This window comes from Macaca thibetana, chromosome 14, assembly GCF_024542745.1.
Source record: "Macaca thibetana thibetana isolate TM-01 chromosome 14, ASM2454274v1, whole genome shotgun sequence".
NCBI lineage: Eukaryota > Metazoa > Chordata > Mammalia > Primates > Cercopithecidae > Macaca > Macaca thibetana.
Window position 1 is genome coordinate 120170965 of NC_065591.1, and position 20989 is coordinate 120191953.

The 20989-nt window shown below is 50.1% G+C and overlaps 1 protein-coding gene across 3 annotated transcripts in view; it reads left to right on the forward strand.

The window, feature by feature from the left end:
* FLI1 (Fli-1 proto-oncogene, ETS transcription factor) overlaps window positions 1-20989 on the forward strand; it is a 126369-nt gene that overhangs the window by 72317 nt on the left and 33063 nt on the right. For all 3 annotated transcript variants that reach the window (XM_050755971.1, XM_050755974.1, XM_050755972.1), the window contains exons 2-4: window positions 164-375; window positions 10378-10532; window positions 15009-15212. In XM_050755971.1, the coding sequence (XP_050611928.1) occupies window positions 164-375; window positions 10378-10532; window positions 15009-15212 (571 nt within the window). The remainder of the gene's footprint in view (window positions 1-163; window positions 376-10377; window positions 10533-15008; window positions 15213-20989) is intronic.

The window sequence follows — 20989 nt, forward strand, 5'->3', positions numbered from 1 at the left end:
TTGCATAAGGGCAAATCTGCCCCCTGGAGTGTGAGTCAAACAGGAACTTCCAGACAAGCTGTCCTGGGGCAGCCCTGGGCCACCTTGCCAGCTCAAAGCAAGAGTGCCACTTGCTTGGGTGAAGAGTGACACTGGGCTTTCTGTCTCTTCTCTGGCCCTGCAGGAGGCTCTGTCGGTGGTGAGCGACGACCAGTCCCTCTTTGACTCAGCATACGGAGCAGCGGCCCATCTCCCCAAGGCCGACATGACTGCCTCGGGGAGTCCTGACTACGGGCAGCCCCACAAGATCAACCCCCTCCCACCGCAGCAGGAGTGGATCAATCAGCCAGTGAGGGTCAACGTCAAGCGGGAGTATGACCACATGAATGGATCCAGGTAAGCTCGCCAGGCCTATGCAGGACTGGAGGAAAGCACCAAGTCACCAGATCTGCAGTAAGTGGCTTCGGGCACTTAAGGTTTTTGCAGCAGATGGAGCTCTGGAGCTGGGCCAGGAAGCATGTGTCAGTCTCTAGAGAGCTAAGGCAGAGAGGGCCACACACTGAAGATGGGATGGAGTAGGGCCAGGAAGCCCCCCGGCTCTCTGGGGCCCATGCAGCCCTCAGAGGCCAGGTAAGAGTCAGGCCCCAAGCGCCTGTGCAGACGCTCATGGAACACTTATTTCTTGTTAATCCCAGGCCCAGGTCCAGTCCTCTTGGGGACAGCTTAGTGGTAAGCTATTCTTCCCTGTCCCGTTGGAGATACTTAACCCCTCTGGGTGGGTCTCAGCAGAGCAAATGTGACCAAACCATTCTTTAGTAAAAGTGGAGAAGGGATGAGGAAGGTAGACGCCTGTGGGGGCTCACTGTGTCTGGGAGTGGGCAGGCACCTGGAAAGTGTGCATGAAGGAGGTACAGTACTGGGTCAGTTCAGGCTTTGCCTGTAGAAATGGAGACAGGAGGGTCCAAGGAGAGAAAATCACAGGGTCATGGAAGAGGACAGTGGACAGGCAGCCTCAGTTTCACATCCTGCCTCTGCCCCTTGGGCAAGTTATCGAAACCCCTCAGAGCCCCAGCTTTCTCCTTTCTCAGGCAGGACTGGGATATTCACTTCCTCATGGCTCCTTACTCTAGCGTTACTCTGATGCCGCAGGGAAAGGACCCGGGATGGTGCCTGAGACACGTTAGGCACGTGCTCTGTAGTGACAGTGATTGTTATGAGCAAAGACTTGAAAGACAGAGAACATCAGTCTCATTCACAAAATACCAGGTAATCTACTGGGCCAAAGGCACAAAGAGATGAAAATAAAGAGTAAGAGAGGGCCCTGAATGGCAGGCTGAAAACATGTGCCGTTGATTCCACAGCCAGAGGCTGACTTTGAGCACAGATGTGACATTTAACCTCATCAGAGCAGTGACTTGAGACTAGCGAACTGACAATCTTTCTGCACAAAGGGTAGGATGGGAGAGTCAGAAAGACAAGTGAAGAAGTTAGTAAAATACCCCAGATAGGAAATAATGAAGTTCTGAACTAAGTGATGGTAGTGATTATGGAAATTGAACAGGATAGATACATAAGGGAGATAGCAAAGAGATGATTAACAGGGCTTAGGTGAATAAAGTGTGAATGAAGGGGGTACATGACAGGAAAGAACCAAAGGCCACTAAAGCCTGCACATTTTAAAGTCTGGTGCTGTGAGCAGCTGCAGAAAGGTGGCACAGGAAATGCTTTAGGATGGGATGTCAATATTCTCTTTGAGATTCCTTGTGAGCAATCGGTAGAACATCCAGATAAAAACGTCTACTAGACTTTGGGAACTGAAGCTCAGATAATCTTTCAGGCCTGGAATTTAGGTTTGGGCATCATCTCTAAGGAGTTTGAACTGTGAAAGTGGATGAGGTCACTGAGGAAACCAGTCTGGATTGAAGAGAGAGAAGGGAATGAGCGTGGTTGGGAGGGAGAACTCCAGAGCAGCCCGTGGCCTCAGACCTGCCTGTGGGAACTCCCAGCCCTACCACATTTCAACCCCACTAACCAAAACCAGCGACTGGGATCTCAGCCACCTTTCCAGATCCTGGGATTTCAGGAAGGCTCAGAAGTTCTGAGCCCATAGCCCCTCAGATGAGTCTCCCTCCAGAGGTAATTCTGATGGTGCTGGAGTTCCTAACAGTCGAAGGACATGGTGTGTTGAACATTTTCCCATATTATCTTACCACTTGTTCCCCACAACTGTCCTACGAAGTAGTTACCGTAACTTCATTGTTACACAGGAAGGCAAGTGGGGCTTTCAGGGGAGATTGCTTTGTCTAAGGATTTAGAGGAGGCAAAGCTGGAGCCCGAACCCAGGCATGTGGTTCCAGCCCCACGTGCCATCCGCTAGGCACCTTTCTGCTCCCTCTGCTCGTGTGTCATGCTTTTGCACCACCGCCTCATTCCTGCCAATGGCCACCCGGTGGGGAGGCCTATTCTACGACGCCTCCTAAATGGGGCCCTTCCACAAGGGGCTCCCAATGCTTGTTGAAGATCCAGGTCCCACTGTTGGAGTTTTTTTTTTTTTTTTTTTGAGATGGAGTCTCACACTGTTGCCCAGGCTGGAGTGCAATGGCTCAGTCTTGGCTCACTACAACTTCCGCCTCCCAGGTTTAAGCAATTCTCCTGCCTCAGCCTCCTGAATATCTGGGATTACAGACACGTGGCACCACACCTGGCTAATTTTTGTATTTTCAGTAGAGACGGGGTTTTACTATGTTGGCCCGGCTGGTCTTGAACTCCTGACCTCATGATCCGCCCGCCTCAGCCTCCCAAAGTGCTGGGATTGCAGGCATGAGCCACCGCGCCCGGCTTTGTTGGAGATTCTCTGGCCTGTTGTAACCTGAATCCGCCCACTCCTTACCTCCACCGCCCCTGCCTGGTGCAAGCCAGCAGCACCTCTCCTAGGCTTCTGCAGGGGCATCCTGCTCTCCCCACTTCCTCCTGCCTTCCTGAAGTCTGTTCTCCGGACAGCAAGCAGCCAGAACCATGCTTTCCTCATTTGTAACCCTGTTGCTCAAAACTCTTTAATGGCTTGTGACGAAATGCAAAGCCCTTAGCATGGCGCCACCATCCCTCCGACATCCTCTCTACTGCCCCCTCCATCCCACTTCCTCCCTCCACGCCAGCCTCAGGAGACTCTAGCTGCTGCTCCTAGACCCCCAGGCACCCTCCTGCCTCAGAATCTCTTCCCCTGAACTCCTTCCTTCTGGAACATTCCTACTCCATCTAGTCATATGACTCTCTCCCTCACGAGTTTTGGGTTTCTCTACCTGAACCTCACCTTTTCAGAGGCCTCCCCTGGCCACCTGATTGAAACCAGTGCCTCCTCACTCTTTACTACGCTTAGAGTGTCCTAGTTCTTATCACCTCCCCCCCTGACATGTGAGCAGGGCCTGAAACGGTAGGTGCTCAATAAATTGTCGTCAGATAAATAACTGAATGAACACATGGCTGAGCAGACTCAAAAGAGAAGGTGCTTGTTTAAGGTTAAGACACAGACCCAGGTCTGCTGACTCAGCCCCTGCAATGCTGAGCCCGCATTGATGCATGGCTTCTGAGTTCCGTCTTCATGCTCATTGGAGACCCATGGGTATTTGTGTCTCTGGTGGGAAGGAAGTATGCTGCTCACCACTCCGTCCCCTGCTCCCAGGGAATCCTCAAGCACTCCAGGATACTGATCCTGGGCCAAGAGGGCCCAAGGAAACTGATTTTCGGAACCCACTTGCCAGCTCATACCTGGCTCCAGTCACACCAAAAGCCAGCTGGAGAGGGCCTGTGTGAATATTCCAGTGAACAGACAGCATATTTCCCTGGCTTTGGCTACACAGAGCAGCAGCCTCTGCTTTTGAGTTGCTTGTCTTGACCCAGACCATCAGCAGGTAACAAAGTAGGTTCGGAAAGACTGATGTCTTCTCACCCACCCTAGGCAAGCAGAGACAATCCTGTGGGCTCTCAGAGCCAAGCAGCTTAGGCACGGCCATCGCCAGCACCCCACAAATATTCCCTAAGGGCTCACGTGTAAGCTGGACTAGTGGCTAGCAGGAAGCAAGGAGTTTTAGAAAAATGTCATTGCTTACAGTGGAACCATGTCAGACCCTGTCATTTAATTATGCAAAAAGCAATGACAGAATGAAATAAATGCCAGGCTCTTTAAATCTCTCATCCTGAACACCGTGCGTCTCATATCCTCTGAGTATTGCTGATAATGACAGTTTGTTACTTACATATGATTTGGTTGTTTGCAGTGGTCTAATTTGCCATAACACAAAAAGATAGGAGAGGATGTTGTAATGATTCTGAACTTCAGATGAGAAAACCAAGGTAGGGCGTACAATTTGAGATTGCCTGGCTCACGGGCTAGACCTGTGCTGTTCAATGCAGCAGCCACTAGCCACAGGTTGCTACTGAGCACTTGAAATACGGTTAGTTGAAAATTGAGGCCGGGCGCGGTGGCTCAAGCCTGTAATCCCAGCACTTTGGGAGGCCGAGGCGGGCGGATCACAAGGTCAGGAGATCAAGACCACAGTGAAACCCCGTCTCTACTAAAAATACAAAAAATTAGCCGGGCGCGGTGGCGGGCGCCTGTAGTCCCAGCTACTCAGGAGGCTGAGGCAGGAGAATGGCGGGAACCCGGGAGGCGGAGCTTGCAGTGAGCCGAGATCGCGCCACTGCACTCCAGCCTGGGCAACAGCGTGAGACTCCGTCTCAAAAAAAAAAAAAAAAAAAAAAAGAAAATTGAGATGTGCTCTAAATATAAACTGCGTACTAGATTTAGAAGACTTACTATGGAAAAAGTGTAAAGTATCCCATTGATTATTGATTATGCTGAAATGATCATCTTTTGGCTATATTGAGTTAACATCTTAATATACTTTAATATATTATTAAAATTCATTTCATCGTTTTGTTTTCTTTTAAAAATCTGGCTACTAATAAATTTAAAATTATGTAGCTCGGCCGGGTGTGGTGGCTCATACCTGTAATCCCAGCACTTTGGAAGGCCGAGGCGGGAGGATCACCTGAGGTCGGGAGTTCAAGACCAGCCCGGCCAACATGGTGAAACCCTGTCTCTACCGAAAATACAAAATTAGCTAGGCACGCCTGCAATCCCAGCTACTCGGGAGGCTGAGGCAGGAGAATTGCTTGAACCCAGGAGACGGAGGTTGTAGTGAGCCGAGATTGTGCCACTGGACTCCAGCCTGGGCAACAAGAGCGAAACACCATCTCATATAAAAAAAAAAAAAAAGTATGTATCTCGCGCATGTGGTTCCCATTCTACTTCTATTGGACAGTGCTGGGCCACAGTGTTCTGGACTGTTCTGTGATTCACAGCGCATTTTTTCTGTGTTCCTTGACAGCATGGGCTTCTGAGTTACATCTTCATGCTCACCGGAGACCCATTGGCATTTGTGTCTCTGGCGGGAAGGAGGTGTGCAGTGCGCCTGAAGCTACCATGCCCACTTGCTTTTCACCCCAATAACAAACCCTCTGGCCCGGGGCAAAGAGTCAAGTGCAGAGACTGAGGTCTGAGGATCTCAGAGGCAGGTGGCTTTCCCGTGTTGAGGGAGTTTTGTGCCTCTTTCTTCATATCTTCCTGTTGTGGTTGACTCTGTTAGGCTGGGCTGCCTTGAAACAGTATGGCCCATAGGTTCTTTTTCACATGTAGACTTCAGCAACTTGATCCAAGCTGTGGTCTGCAAATAACTCTCAGCTGCATCCTGTCTCAACCACAGGGATTGGGGAAAACATCCCGTGAAGAAAAGAATATCAGTTTATAGAGGGAAATGCAAGACTTGCCTTGTGAGCCTGGTGTTCAGGACCAGAGTTCAGCGCTCACCTGCCTTGACACTCCCTGACCTGGCCCCCAGGGTCTGGATGCCCTGGACACCTAGAGACTCACATTCCACACAGAGAAGGATCAGCTCCTGTTCCATGGAACTTGTGCCTCTCTGGCTGTGAGGCCCCTTTCTAAACTCCTGTGCTCTGAACCTTGCAGTATGAGACATGTCACACGTAACCTGGGTGGGGAGGCATACACAGGATCCTGGAAAAGTTAGCAGCATCTACTGTGTATGGAGATGAAAACAGCTAGTAGATTAGGGCGATGGCTTTATCATGGGTGATGCTTTTTCTTTTCTTGGAATTTGCTTTTAAGTTATTGCATCTCCTTTTCAAAAACAAAAGAGTCACATGTATGTCTTGCAGATATCCTAAAGGCAATACAGATTGTTTAATTTTTGCACAGGGTGCATACTACGCAGGAATCACATGCCACGGGTCCTAATGCAACCATGTGACTTAGGTAGCCCTCGAGGCCTCACTTTGGCCGTGTGAACATCAGGTGTCCTTTGACAGTGAGCCTGGGCTCAGATTTGCGGGTCTGACGATATGCCCAAGTTCAGTTGCTCTGAGTAGACTAGGAAGGTAGAGAAGATCTTTTGATAGTCTAAAGAGGTAATCTTCGGGAGAAGTCTTTGAAATCTCCCTTCATCCAAACACCCAAGATTTCACACCTTGTTTTAAATTGTCTAACAGATTGCAAAGGTTTTTTGGAAACCAGTAGCAATGTTCACAGAACACACACACGCAGAACTCGAAGAGTAAAGAGCTATGACCAGCAGTGGAAATGAAGGACAAGGGCTACCCTGCCCTCGGCAGCTTTGCTGTGGCCTCTGTTGCCCTGAGATGGAGGAGATGTGCTTCGTTATTACACCCTTGGGGCCACCGCCACCTCCCTGATCTATTGTGGCAGCCCCAGGCTCTCTTGTCACCTGTCCCAGTGCTATCAGCTGCCAGTGGGCCCCAGCCCCATGCTAGCTGTAAGTGCAGGTCTTAATACAAATTAGCAGCAGTGCAGGCAGGCTGAATGGCAAAACCTCGTCCCGCGCTCCCCCTCCCGCTTGTTTTCATCAAGCCCTCTTCACAGGCACCAGCTGCCTCATTAAAGAGCAGCCTTTTATGCTGGGCTTCACCTGTACCCACCCTGAGTGGCAGCCGTGGAGCCCCATGGCTGCACGCAGGGCTTGCGCTGGCTGGAGGAGGCACGGTGCTTGGGAGCTGCAAGAATGGAGGGAGGTCTGGCAGGCGAGCGGGCAAGGTATGGCTTTCCTTCTTTCTCTCCCTGAGCAGTGGGAGGAGGGCCAGCTGGGCAAGTGTGGGGAACCAGGATGGTGCCAGCCCTTCTCCCTAAGGACACCGGCCTACGGGTCCTAGTGCAGAAGCCTGGCACCGAGGACAGGGCCTTTTTCCAGAGGAGAAACACCCTAGCAGGCGAGGGGCCAAAGCGATCACCTGTCCAGCTGGGGAGCAGGTGTGTGCACAGGGCCGGGGGCAGGGAGAGAGGAGGAGGGAAGCGGAACTGGGAGAACTTCTATGGCTCAGTGAATGAGGAGGTTCTGCTCAGGGAATGAGTGGCCACGGCCACCCCAGCAAGAGAGCCCCCTCCTCCTCTGAGTCCACTTTCCCTTCGTCCAGGTGTCTGTGGCTCCTCTCCTTACAAGGTCATGTGTTAGGCAGGTTTGGGGAAACATTTCTTTCAGCTTTTCACATTTATTTTCCTCCATCCCTGGCACCTGGGACCAGCCCTGCCACCTGTGCCTACTGTACATGGCCATAACCCTAAAGGCTCACTCCATTTCAGTGAGTCCTGAGGTGCTGACTTCTCTGCACAGCAAGAGGTCAGTTTTTAACTCAGAAATCCCCAGGGGCCCGGCTGATGTGGAAAAGAATTTTTCCAAAAATCGTCTCTCCACCATCCACACAGGGGAGGAGCCCATGGAGCGTGCCCTCCTGTCCCACCATCCCCTGCCCCCTGCTGTCGTTCTCCTTTCCGAGAGACCCCTGCCCAGGCCCTCTGCCCTCTTGCTCTGGGCATCCTGCAAGGGAAGAGCATGCAGTGTGGAGCCCGCCTCTCCCACAGAGGCCCCCCGCCAGTGAAAACCTTGCTCGCTTGGTTGCAGGCCAACTGAATCCTTCAAACTTCGGCAGCACTTGGACTGTTTCACAGCCGATAAGGATGCAGGGAAAGGCTGCCAGGCCGTGTGTGTGAGTGTGTGTGTATGTGTGTGTCATGTGTATGCGTGTGTGTGCAATAGCTATGCGTGTGTGTGCGGATGAAGTGTACGTGTGTGTGTGCACGTTCTCTGTGTTCAAATGTGTGCTTCCATGTGGGTGAAGTATGTGTGTTCCGTGTTGGAATGTGTACAGTGCATATCTGTGCATGTGTGTTGACGTGTGTGCATGCATGGAGGCATGCATCTGTGTGCACATGTGTTCTCTGTTGACGTGTGTGCATGCATGTGGGTGGAGTTTTGTGCACACCTGTTCTGTGTTGGAGTGTGTGTGCACATGGGCATGCATGTGTGCAAGTGTGTGCCTGCAGTTAGCCCCAGGGCGGGTGAGGGGACCCAGTGCACTCCAGCCGGAGCTCGGTTCAGATGCAGGCAGCAGGGTCTGACCGGGACTGCTTCATCTCCGGCCAGGTCCTTCCGCAGCCGAAGCCAAAGGGCCAAACGCTGGTGAAAAGCCCTGATGTGCTACTGCCTCCCCTCCACTGCCATGGGGATGTTAAACCTTCAGCAATCTGCGACTCTGACGGCTGGTTCTTGGTTCTCTGCCTGGAAAAACAGTAGGCGAATAGTAAAACCTTAAATTCTAACATGTGTGAGTTATACATCTTATTTTCATTTTCAGCCCATGTTCCCCTCTGTAAGACATCAGGAAAAAATTACCATCTGACTTCTAATATCTCAGTGGAGCATTTATCTCCCAGCTATGATAAGTGATCTTCAATATTTTTTTCCTTTCAGATTAAGAAACAAATTCATTTAATTTTCTTTATTGAATGTGCTCAGGCCTCCCCGCCCTGCCTGGGTCTCAGGAAGCCCTGGGCTGATCTCCCTTCTTCTGGGTTAGTGACTGCCGTCCCTGCTTGTGGGATGGGTGGGTCCCTATCTGGCATGGCCCTGCTCCTCAAGGCCTCGCTGTGGTCCGTTCCTGCCCCTGGCAGGGGATGGAGAACAGTGGCCAGGCCTTTGGAACGTCCGGAGAGGTTATGTGGCCTAGAGTTGGAAGGCTGTAATCTGAACCTTATCTGAACTCCTTGGTCTGAAGGCCTGGTTTGGAGCATTTGAGAGAACTGGCTGTCTCCCAGGCTGCCAGAACCGATGCTTCCCGCTCAGTATAACGGCAGTTACAGCTTCTGCTTGGCCTTCCCATCATCTCCGTTGGTCCTGCTGCTGCTGGAGTGGCTGAGCAGCGGGCACTGGGTGTGACAGGGTGGCACCTCCCCCAAGTATGCTGGAGGTGTGTGATGCTGGGCTGGGGGGGCATACAGAGTGTGTTTGCCAGCCTGCTTTAGGGCACCAGGTGGCCATGGGTGGGACGTCACCCCTCCAGACAGCTGCCCAATCACCAGTGCTGCAAAATACCAGGTGCTGATCAAGTTCTGTAGCTCTAGGCTAAGTTGGATGATCTGCTTTCTCCCTTGTGAATGTCCATACTGCTCCACGGTGAGCTTGGGGTCAGGGCTGCAAAATGCCACAGGGCCACCACCTCTCCATCAGGGGGAAGTTCCTGGATTCCATTCCTTCTCCAAGTAGCAACCAGCTCTTTTGCATGTGTGCTTGATAGTGAAGCTTAACACAGAACACCCGAGTCCTGTTTCCACCTTGACTAGCTGTGTGACTCTGAGCCAGAAAGCCCTGTCTGGATTTCATTAACCATGAAAAGGAGATAGTAACCCTTGCTGTGCCTATCTTGGGGGTTTATTGGAAAATTCGAATATAACAGTGTATGAGAAATGCATTAAACTTCTCTAGGTACAACAGAAATCACTCACTGAGAAAGCATTTGCTGCTCACCTCCTATGTAAGAATATTAGGGTTAAACAAAGAGTGATGACCATCCTCTCAAGAACTCAGCAGTCAGGAGGCACAGGCCAAGCTAAGAATCAGGCAGTGTGACAAGTCCTTATAACCAAGGCGGGCACCAAGTGCTGGGGGACTGTGGGGAAGGCGTGTCTGGGAGCATGGACTAGGTTGCCTGGCAGTGAGGCTAAAAATGTAAGCTGCAGTCAGACAGGGAGGGTTGCGATGCCACACAAAGAAGCTCAGACCTTGGTCTGAGGGCACTAAGGCGCTGCCAGAAGGTTTTACGTACTGTAATTATAGGGCTGGGCTGGGATTTGAAGGAAACTCTGGTGGCAGCATGGAGGATAGAAAGAGGGCATCATCATCGTCATGGCACCAAGCACGGCTGGGCAACGGCTCCATGGTCGTCATCGGAGCCCTGGAGCTCATGATTCGGAGGCTGGGGCGAGCTGCCCTGTCAGTGCTGACCGCCTCTGGGCTTTGTCTCTTCTCACTGTAGGGAGTCTCCGGTGGACTGCAGCGTGAGCAAATGCAGCAAGCTGGTGGGTGGAGGCGAGTCCAACCCCATGAACTACAACAGCTATATGGACGAGAAGAATGGCCCCCCTCCTCCCAACATGACCACCAATGAGAGGAGAGTCATCGTCCCTGCAGGTAACTCAGGAAGCAGGCTGCCTGGGCGCCATTCACTTCCCCGCTCTCTTAGGGGCAGGGAGCATCTAAACCTTTATCTGATACTCTATTCCCTGTGGAACTGCAAAATGGAGAAAGCTGCACACGGGCCGGGAGTGGTGGCTCACGCCTCTAACCCCAGCACTTTGAGAGGCTGAGACGGGTGAATCACTTGTCAGGAGGTCTAGCCAACATGGTGAAACCTCATCTCTACTAAAAAAAAAAATACAAAAATTAGCCAGGCATGGTAGTGGACGCCTGTAATCCCAGCTACTCAGGAGGCTGATGCAGGAGACTCGCTTTAACCAGGAAGGTGGCGGTTGCAGGAAGCCAAGATCGCACCACTGCACTCCAGCCTGGGTGATGGAGTGAGACTCTGTCTCAAAAAAAAAAAAAAAAAAAAAAAAAAAAAAAGGCCACACATTTTACCTTACTTCCTAGCTGCCCCCTAAGACAGTATCCCAGATGTCACCTGATGTGTGGATGCTAGAAGCCCCACCCTTAAGCAGACCACATCACAAACTCTACATCAACGGCCTGGTCCTCAAGGATGGGCTGCTCAGAAAGCAGAGGCAAAGCCGCCTCCACCCAAAAGGACTCCCGTGAGCTCTGGATGTGGGCATCCCTGCCTGTGAGGAGGGCAGCTGCAGAGGCCTGTCCTTCCCTCCAGGCTTGTACTTCCCGGCATCTGCCGGGTTCCACCTTTCCAAAATTACAGCCAGTTCTTTCAGTTTTAAAATAGAAAGAACTATATTTAACTAATGGAGCGCCTTAACATGTGTGCCACAAGTTATATCATTAGGTAAAAATAGCTTCTTTTTCCCTAGGTATTGGTGCTGTTGGTCCCAGAAAATAAAATCATTGTTCAGTCCTTCAGTCCATTGGCTGGACACTCCACCCCAGCTAGCACCAGCACGCTCAGCCGCCTGCACAAAAAGGGTGTTTAAAAACTGCCACGTGTAGAACTGGTGCCAGGTAGAAGGAGCAAGGACGTCCAAATCTTAAGCAAAGTGGATTACAGGGCAGAGACTAAACCTGATCTTACCAAAATAACTTTACCAGAGAGGCAAAACTCCTGCCATGTGGAAAAGTGTAAATGTAGTTGCATCTGAAGTCAAAAGGTTAGACATCTCTTTGAGGTAGCCCGAAGGCATCTGCCTGTAGGTCTAAAGGCAGAAATTTTAAGGGGCGCCTCCTGCCTTGGCCCGTGGTGTTTGTTTTTCCTGAGAAGTTGCATCTCACCATATCCCTGGATTACAGCTGCCTCCCTGTGCTCTGGGCCACATTCAAGAAGGTGTGAGCAGGAGGGAGGCAGGAGAGGGGTGGGGCCTACAGGAATTTCTCCGTATCCTTTAGGACTTAGAAACGACTCCTAAAGCAATTCTAAGTTTGCTCTTTCACAAGCATCTGACCTAACAAAGGAAGAGGAAGAATCGCTTCTATTTATTGAGTGCTTTCTAGGTGCCAGGCACCGTGTAAATTGCTTTATCTCCATGGCATTACTTAAGCCACCTGTCACAGGAGACCAGCTAGTGACGTTTAGCCCAGGTGTGTCGTCTCCCTCCTCACCGAAAGCAGACAAGGAAACCGTACCACAACTGACAGGTGGGAATCTCTTTGTACACCCCAAAGCAAAGCTGAGCCTCACAGGGTCTTCACTCAAACGGTTTCAAACTCCCCTGCTTCAGCCAAACAGCTCCCAGCCCGGGAGGGAAGGCTTGTGGGACTGAAGAGTGTGGGGATCTGAGATTGTCTTTGAACCAACCTCTGGCACCATCTCATTTTGGGGGTCATTTTTGGGAAGGAATCTGGAAAATGGGCAGAAGTGGCTGGACTGCTACGTCAACCCTCCAAACCTCCAGTCAGTGTTGAAATGCTTTCGAAAGGAATAGCAAAACCTCAGGCTTCAGTGAGCCAAGTTACCTATAGCAGTGATGGTGAAAATAGCACAAATTCATGTCAAATGATTTTCAAAGCACGTCATGTAATGAATTCTCAGGCTATGGACTTACTTCATTATTTTAGCTCCAGCTAGATCTTTCAGATCGTCACACATTTTGGCTTCCTCCAGGCCAGGCTGTGGACATGAGGGGAAGTCTCATTTGGGCAAGTCCACAAATCAAGGCAATAAAATATTAGTGGAATAACTGATTGAATTTATGATGGGATTTAAAGACAAGTATAAATGTGGGCCCTAGTTAATCACTAGCTCCATGTTCAGATGGGAAGAAACTAGGACTAAATCATCCAGGAAATAACATTTGGAAGAGTTTAGCATGATCCAGAGTTGAAGATTTATAATTCATTGTGCTGTAGAGGGAGAGAAATAATATTGTTGCAGAGCCCAAAGCAAGGGAGGAAATAATAAAATAAATAAAATATATGGTGTAAAATTGAACTTGAGGCCTTGGATACTAAAAGTGAGAAACCGGGAGAAGCGAAGAATGAAATAATATGCTACATAATCCAACTCCCCCTACGATATGTTTCTCTAGAATTCTGAAAAGGTGCAAAATTATTTCCATTTGCCAATGATCCGTGCCTAATTGCTTCTGGAGAGCAAAAGAGCAAGAAATGTATCTGAGAGAGAGGAATACATACTTGCATAATGACGCTTTAGAGGAGCTCTGCTTTTTGGCATCAGAGCAGTGTAACTCACAGGTGAGGTAAAGCAGGATGGTGAGAAGAGGAAAGGGGCTTTGGGGGGGACCCACCTCTTCAACTTAGTGAAGTCCTGTGATGGTTTCTTTTGGAACCCCGGCCCAGATACTTACCAGCAATGGGGCTTTGGGCAAATGACTTAACCTTTTAAGACTCCACAATGCATCTGTAAAATGGGGATATTAAAAGATTTCCTTGGTAAGTACAAACAGGGCTCACGGAGCTGGTGGCACATAGCACCCACCATCTGAACCGTCACTGCTCACGGGGCATTAGGTTGTTGGAATGACATTCAGCAGCAGGCTGTGACCTGTGAACCCAAACTCTCCTAACTCTTCCCCTTTGCCAGCTCCTCCACCTCCAGCACAATACAGCCACAACTCTCATGCACGGGCAGGGCTTGGGCATTTTGCAAAGCAGACTCGGGCCCTTCCACCCAGATTCTCACCCATAAAGCCAAGGTGGGATGGAGAGCCCAAGGGCAGCTGACACATGCTTGTGTAAAAGTGCTGGGAAACCTGCCTCTGGCTTCCCAGCTGTGAAGTGTGAGCCTTGCTTCTTTCCCCGCGTCCACTCCTAGTCATTCAATCCTGGTTCCCAGCTTTGCCACGAGCCTTCACAGACACTGTAGAATGAGAGGGTGAGTTGGTTTAGGGGTAGCACAGATATTCCTGCCTAATAAATATGTTAAACAGGCTCATTAGAAGCCGGAGGCTGATGGCTGACTCACAATAAAATGCCGAGTCTCTCCTCCTCCGGGAAGTCTTCCATGACTCTCCAAATTTTCACGATTCCCTTCCGCTTATGAGTCCTCAAACCACCGCCACACAATCCATTGCTTAGTAGTGGTGTGCCTGCCTACCTGTTTCATGGGAATGAGTATTTCTTGAAGGCAAGCGTCATGTAGTTTTAGTCTATGATGAGGATATTTAAGGTGTTTATTGGACCTACTAACAATTGGTTGCCAAGTGAAGAGATGGGTTTCAGACTGTGATAAGTGATAAAAGAGTTCTGCCTACTGTGAACCTGCTGGAACTCATCACTTGTGCTGAAAGTGCAACATCCCCAACACACACACACACACACACACACACACACACATATTGAGAAGGAGAAGGAGGTATGAGTGTCCTACCACAGAGATGGCCTCAGTGGTTACCTTACCTGTGTTCACTCAAGAGCTGAAAGGTTCTCCCCGATACCATCTCTCATCTTTGGGTATTTAAATATCTAAAAACTGTTTTGGGGATGTCCTGGTAGAAATTTCAACACAGCTGTGCTCGAAAGGAGAAAATCTAGATTGGGTTTCTGTTCAGGACTAACACCACTGGGTTTTCAACTGCACAGATGGAATTGCAGTAAAATCCTCTCTCTCTGTTTCTTTTCTGTAGCCATCTGAGGGATCCGTGTTCTTTCATGAAATCATTAATATTCTTGAAATACAGATGGTTCCCCTTTCCAGAGACATTGGTCCCGGGATCTGTGAAATTGTGTTTATTTTCATTTTGATGCCACCATTTCTCAGGCAAAGGTTTCAACTGCTCTCCAGAACTTTAAAGAGTGCTGTGTCAGGCTACGTAGCGAGGCAGCTAAGCACCTCCCTGGAGTGCTAAGTGGTTCAGGCAGCGCCAGATGCCATGGAGCCAGATGGCTGTTCCAGGGGGACCATCTGGAAGGGAGCTTTCCCAGAGAGAGAGAAGGGAGAGAAAGAGGGACAAGGGGTGAGGGAGGCTTCCTAAGCTCTCAGGAGCCTCTACCTACCTGCAGCCCTTGCTAACAACATCTTCTCCTCTGCAGACCCTACACTGTGGACACAGGAGCATGTGAGGCAGTGGCTGGAATGGGCCATAAAGGAGTACGGCTTGATGGAGATCGACACATCCTTTTTCCAGAACATGGATGGCAAGGAACTGTGTAAAATGAACAAGGAGGACTTCCTCCGCGCCACCACCCTCTACAACACGGAAGTGCTGTTGTCACACCTCAGTTACCTCAGGGAAAGTAAGTGCCACCCAAGCGCCCAGGGCTGGGAGGAAGCTGCAAGGCCTGCTCGTTTCCCATGGGGCCAACCCAGGGAGAGGAAGTCAGTGCTGCCCGTTCAGGTTGGGCAGATGCTGCAGGAGCAGCACTGTGAGGCCTGTAGCGTTGCCAAGGTCACGTGGGCTCCTACAGACCCTGCGAGGGGCAGACCCAATCCTGAAGTGTCAAAGGAAGTAAAACGAGGAATGGAGAAAAATAGAGAGCTGTGACCTGGAGGGGGTCTGCCAGAGGCTGGTTACACTCTTCCCATGAGACTGCCTTTCCAGAAACTATCCCAATTTGAAAATAGATAGAGATGGGTTGTGCCCTGGCTGGTGTCTTCCTAAGTGATTATTTAAAATTCCTCCAGGAAACTCTACATTCAAGGCTTTTGGATTTAAGGTTTTGAAAACAATTTACATATTAGCTTCCTCTTAATCTTGGGATACTCTGGCACCCCCTAACCCCATTTGACAGGGCTGGTATCTGCACACTTCCTTGATAAGGAAGAGCAGTCACAGCTGCAGGTGTGTTAGGATCTGGAGACTTTCTTCTGGTACAGCTAAGAGAAGGAAAAGAGCTTTGGAAAGGGTGAGCTTAAGAAAGCAAGTGGGCAGTTGTCCAAGAGATTTATCTAATAAGAGGCACTCTAGCACCAAGTGCCCATCAGTCTGATACGAATTTCATTTGATATGAAATATACACAGAGCAGAAGAATGGAATTATTTTAGTTCCACTGGTAACATCAGCCTGAACACTTTGCTGGAAATCCAGGCCAGGTGGTGTACCAGTGCTACCCCTAAGTATGGAAGGATTGTCCTGGGGCCTGAAAAGATGGTGCTAGGATCACAGGAACACAGGTATGGGCTCGCACTATGTAAGAGCATTCTAACAGCCCTGTGCAAAGACAGACAGGGCAGCCTTGAGATGCTATTTGTTGTGAATGGCCAAGGTAGCTGGGAGTCTTGCAGGAGGTTAGCTTTGGGCAGGTGATTGATGATTTTAAGCCCCCTTCACAAGTTGAGATCCTTAGACAGCACCTCTGGGACCTGCTTTTCCTGGACTGGCTGGCTCTGGGTTGGTGAGCTCTGTTTGCTCTCCATCATTCGGTGGACCTTTAACTCCCCGTCTTTGGAATCCACTGTCCCCTTCAGCCGCAGTGTTCCTCATGGGGCAGGGGCAACACGTGCTGGCTGGAGAAATGAAAAATCAAAAAAATGCCTTTGGAAGTTTCCACTGGTGCCTCTGTGCTCTCTGGTCACCTTTCCGAAGCGTCTGGTAACCAGTGCGGAAAGTAGATGATGCAGTGTATGTTAGCCCCGGAGCAATTACCTCATGTCTGAGTCTTGCTGTAACATGAGGTCAGCCCAAGAAACAATTTCAAACACGGGGACAATTTTCCACCCAGTTTTTCAGAGCTTTGGATAATTAGCATTTTCTAATTCATATTTTCAGCTTTTAACTGTTTGTGGAATTTTTTAAAATAAGGATCTTTGAACAGAGTCCCGCAGTGATCTAGGCAGGCCAGGGTGGGTGCATGGAGGTTAGCAAGAGAAGGAGAGACCAGCAAAGCAACCTGATTCCAGCAGGAGTTTGCAGGAACCCTGAGCCCTTTCTTTCATTTGCAGGAGTAGAGAGGACAACAGTAGCATAGATGGCATGCTCTGAACTGTTAGTTAAATGGTCTAGTGCTTTGAGACTCCTTGGCAGGTGCCCTTGTTGGTAGAATGTTCAAGGCATTCTCTCCATGTGGAGAAAGCCCATTCATGTCATATGACCCCCGGGCCCTAACCAGTCCATAAACAGCCCAAATCCCCCTAGTACTTCCTGCCACCAAACCATGGAAGCACAGATGCTGGAGTGAGACAAATGCCCGAGAAGGTGGTCACTGGTAGAGAGACCTTCTATTGGAGAAGAGCAGATAACAAGGTTGAAGTGGAGGTGCAGAGGATGGCATTTTGGGGGGTATAGCATGGCAAGAAAAAGTGAATCGCTTCTTTCTTTTTAAGAATATTTATAGACAGAAAATGCCCCCCAATCAATAAAAATGTTAGGTTTCCCAAAAGGGACTTATTAGTGGAGCATATTTCCAGAGCGGAGACGAGGTGGAATCCAGCTTGTGTACTGAAGACATTTGAACATGCAGGGCGGATATCCAGAGTTGAAGATGGTGGCTAACAGTAGCACATCCACAAGGTGGGAAGTAGTTATTCTGCCATTAAAATGATTATCGGGAAACACCATGAGAAGTGCTTAGGATATGATGTTGGGTGGAAATGCTCATTATAAAGTGGTCTGTGCACTGATAGAAAAGCCGTGTCTGCCTACGAAAGCAAAAAATTAAAATAGTTGTGTTAAATTAAAAAAAAAAAAAAAAACTTGCCCCAACATAGTATTGAAATATCCTTTTGAGGAACCTAGACTTAAAATGATCCACTGTCAGGGAAAAGGCTTTTAGATTCATGCTGCTTTTTAATTGGTGTCTACCTTGGGGTTCCAGCCTTGGGGACCCTCTAGTGTGAGGTGGTGGCTGGCTGCTAAGCGCCTGCAGGAGGCCATGTGCTGGCGATCGCGTCTGCTCTGTCTCTGCTCTGGATTGCTGGGAACTCCCCAGTGACAACCAGCACTTTAAACCCTTTTAAAGCCTCCAAACACTTTATTGTTTTTCCAGACTGACTTCCAGTGGATGTTTTGTGCTCAGGAGGAAGGCCAGTGCTTGTGGACAGTTTGAGGCCATGAGTCAAGGCAAGGGGAGAGGGTGCTGATTCTTTGTGCTTTATCATCTTGTCCTTTTGTTGGAGAGGAAGGTGGGGCTCAGATATTTCCACCTTAGCAAGAGATGGAAGGAAAATAGCTGAGATCCTTCACTCCGGTGGAGGAAGTGCTGCCGGGTGAAGGAAAGTTGATACAGCAGAACTGGGGACCTGAGCCTGTGGCTGGTTGGAAGTCAGGAGACTCCAAGTTGGTGGCACTTCTCTGATCTAATCTTTCTGGGGCTTAGTAGAAAGTCTAGAAAAAGGAAAACTTCATAGGATAAGAAGCTTTGGCATCAAATTTACATTTTGGTGAAAATGTAAATTTCACTTGACTGTTTATTCTGGTGGTCTGGGAGGGGAGCTAGACTTTTACATTTTAAATGCAAATATATTTTCCAGGGTGGAGAAGAAAGAGCAGTTTCCTAAGCCCCTACAGACCCTGTCTGATGGCCAGGCGTGCTAGGGAGGTGTTTGTTCTTCACACCTGGGTGTGTCAGCTGTGCCAGAGGAGCTGTGTCACACGCTGCCCACCCTCCACCCCCCCACCCCCGGCCACAGGAAATGCAAGGAGGACTGTGATGACGGGGTGGCCACGGTCCTTGTGGTCATTCCCATGGGTCCTGGGAAACTCCAGGGTTTATACCTGTCAACCCCAGCACTTTGGGAGGCTGAGACGGGTGGATCACCTGAGGCCAGGAGTTTGAGACCAGCCTGGCCAACATGGTGAAACCCTGTCTCTACTAAACATACAAAAATGAGCCAGGCGTGGTGGTGGGCTCCTGTAATCCCAGCTACTCCGGAAGCTAAGGCAGGAGAATCGCTTGTATCTGGGAGGGGGAGGCTGCAGTGAGCTGAGATGGCACCACTGCATTCTGGCCTGGGCGACACAGGGAGGCTCTGTCTTCAAAGAAACAAAGGTTGCCCCCTTGTGGACGACTACCTACAATACCCATTTTAAAGCTGAAACCACTGAGGCCCAGACAGCTTCAGAAGTTGGTTCAAAGGCGTCCAGCCAGTTGAGAGCACCTGGTGTCTAACACTCAGGCGTCTGGAGTCCCAGTCCCTGGCCTTGCGCTGCCGACGTCCCCCCGGCCCTGGAGACAGCAAGCCAGCCTGCGCCACACAGGCAAGGCAGCCTCACTCCCGCCGGGCCTTCCACGTGGACAGCCCGGCCACTTCCCCCACGGCATTTTCTGTTGTCATTTGTACCAAGAGATAAATGCTTTCCAAAAACTTTCCTGTGGCCTCCTGGAAGAAGGCCGATTAAGCCAAACCTATCGCCACGCTAACTTTGTCCTTCTCTTGGCCTGACTGTCGGCCCCACCAGTATCTCTCCCAGACACACCCCCTGTGGCAGAGGAGCCTTCGCAGCAGCAGCTGCGGGAACGAGATTTGTCCCTTCTCAGGCCAAGGCGGGGATGGACCTCGAAGAAACGGAGGGCGCAGGGCGGGCAGTTCAGGCGCAGGGCCGCTGGGGGGAGTTTGCGCATGTCTGGGAGCCCCAGGCTCCTGGGGAGGAGGGGAGGCAGGAGGAAAAAGAGCCTTTTTAAAATTTTACAAACAAGTTGGTTTTGTATGTCTATCTGGGTCTGACCTGGAAAAAATACTAAGAAACTGCGTCTTCAAACAGTGGCTGCTCAAAAGAATGAAATATACCGCGCGACGGGGAGACCACAGAAAAGGTGCCTATCTTGATTCCCATTTTTAATTTAAACTTTAATGGAAAACACATTTTGCGTTTTGTGGTCTACCTGCAGCCTCAGATGGTCGGGCAGAGGTTTTGAGTCTGGGCAATTAAGCTGGTGCAATCTTATCACTTCCAGGCCGGGGTTTGACCGGTGAGGGAGAACAGAATTCCAGCTGAACAAAAGGTCGGGTTTCCCTGGACTCAGTAGTCAGCCAGGATTGTTGTTAAAAGAGCCCAGAGCCTTTCACCCTCCCGCTCCCGCACCCTCAGCCAGAGCTATGGATATAGCAGTGCAGCCCAGAGAAAAGGGAGACCTGGATTCAATAGGCTGGCTGTGAGGGGGCACTGGTGAATTCTATGGTCACAGCGAGGCAGGAGACAAAGGCTTTAGCACTGGGACTCTTGTGTCCCCTGGCCCAGGTGTCCCCGATGAAAAGCAGGTTAGGTTGGGGGAATGTGAAGCAGCAGAAACCGTGATTGTTGGGGTTCTACCCCACACCTGCAAAGCCTCACACTGCTCACTCTCCTCTCCTTTCAGATCCAGGTACTGTCTCTAGCAGCAGATGGACTCAAACATAGAATGGAAAACGATCTTTTCCGCGTGCTTGCAGTTTGGGAAGGCCATTCTGTTCTCAGCAGGAACTACTTTATGCTTTTTAGAGCAAAAATGCCCCAATAAATAGATATACGTATATGCATACACACCCATATGCAAATATATACATACAAACACACATACAGAAACTTACAAATAACCAAGTAGGCAAATCTTGTACTTCAGTTTGAACTGAACTATAACACAGAAGTGCAGAAATCATTAAGTGCGCTACTTGAGGCGTTATCATGAAGTGAATCCACTCACTCGCATAAGCACCTCCCAGGTCAAGGAGTAGAATTTCAGCCCCCTGCACCCTCTCTCCACCCCACGACCACTTCCTCCCCAGAACTAACCACCACCCTGCCTCCCAAGCCCATAGGTGAGTTTTGCCTGTTTCTACGATTTAGTCTGGAGGCGGTGGGGTCTGTCGGACTGAGGATAGGTTTTGTGGACAGACCAGGATGGGGGTCCTGCCTCCTGCAGTCTCTGACTGTGTGATCCTCGGAAAATGATATGACTTCGCTGACTGTTGCTCTTCTCATCTGTAAAAAGGAATAAGGGAATGCTGGTCTGCGTGGCTTATGCAAGGATTAAGTAAGAGAATAGATGGCAAGCGTCTGGCACACTGTGCATGTTCCGGGAGCGTTGCATCCCCCACTTCAGCGTGGCCTGTTTACCCTGAGGTGCTGGTATCAGGAAGGATGGGGAGCTCAGCAGC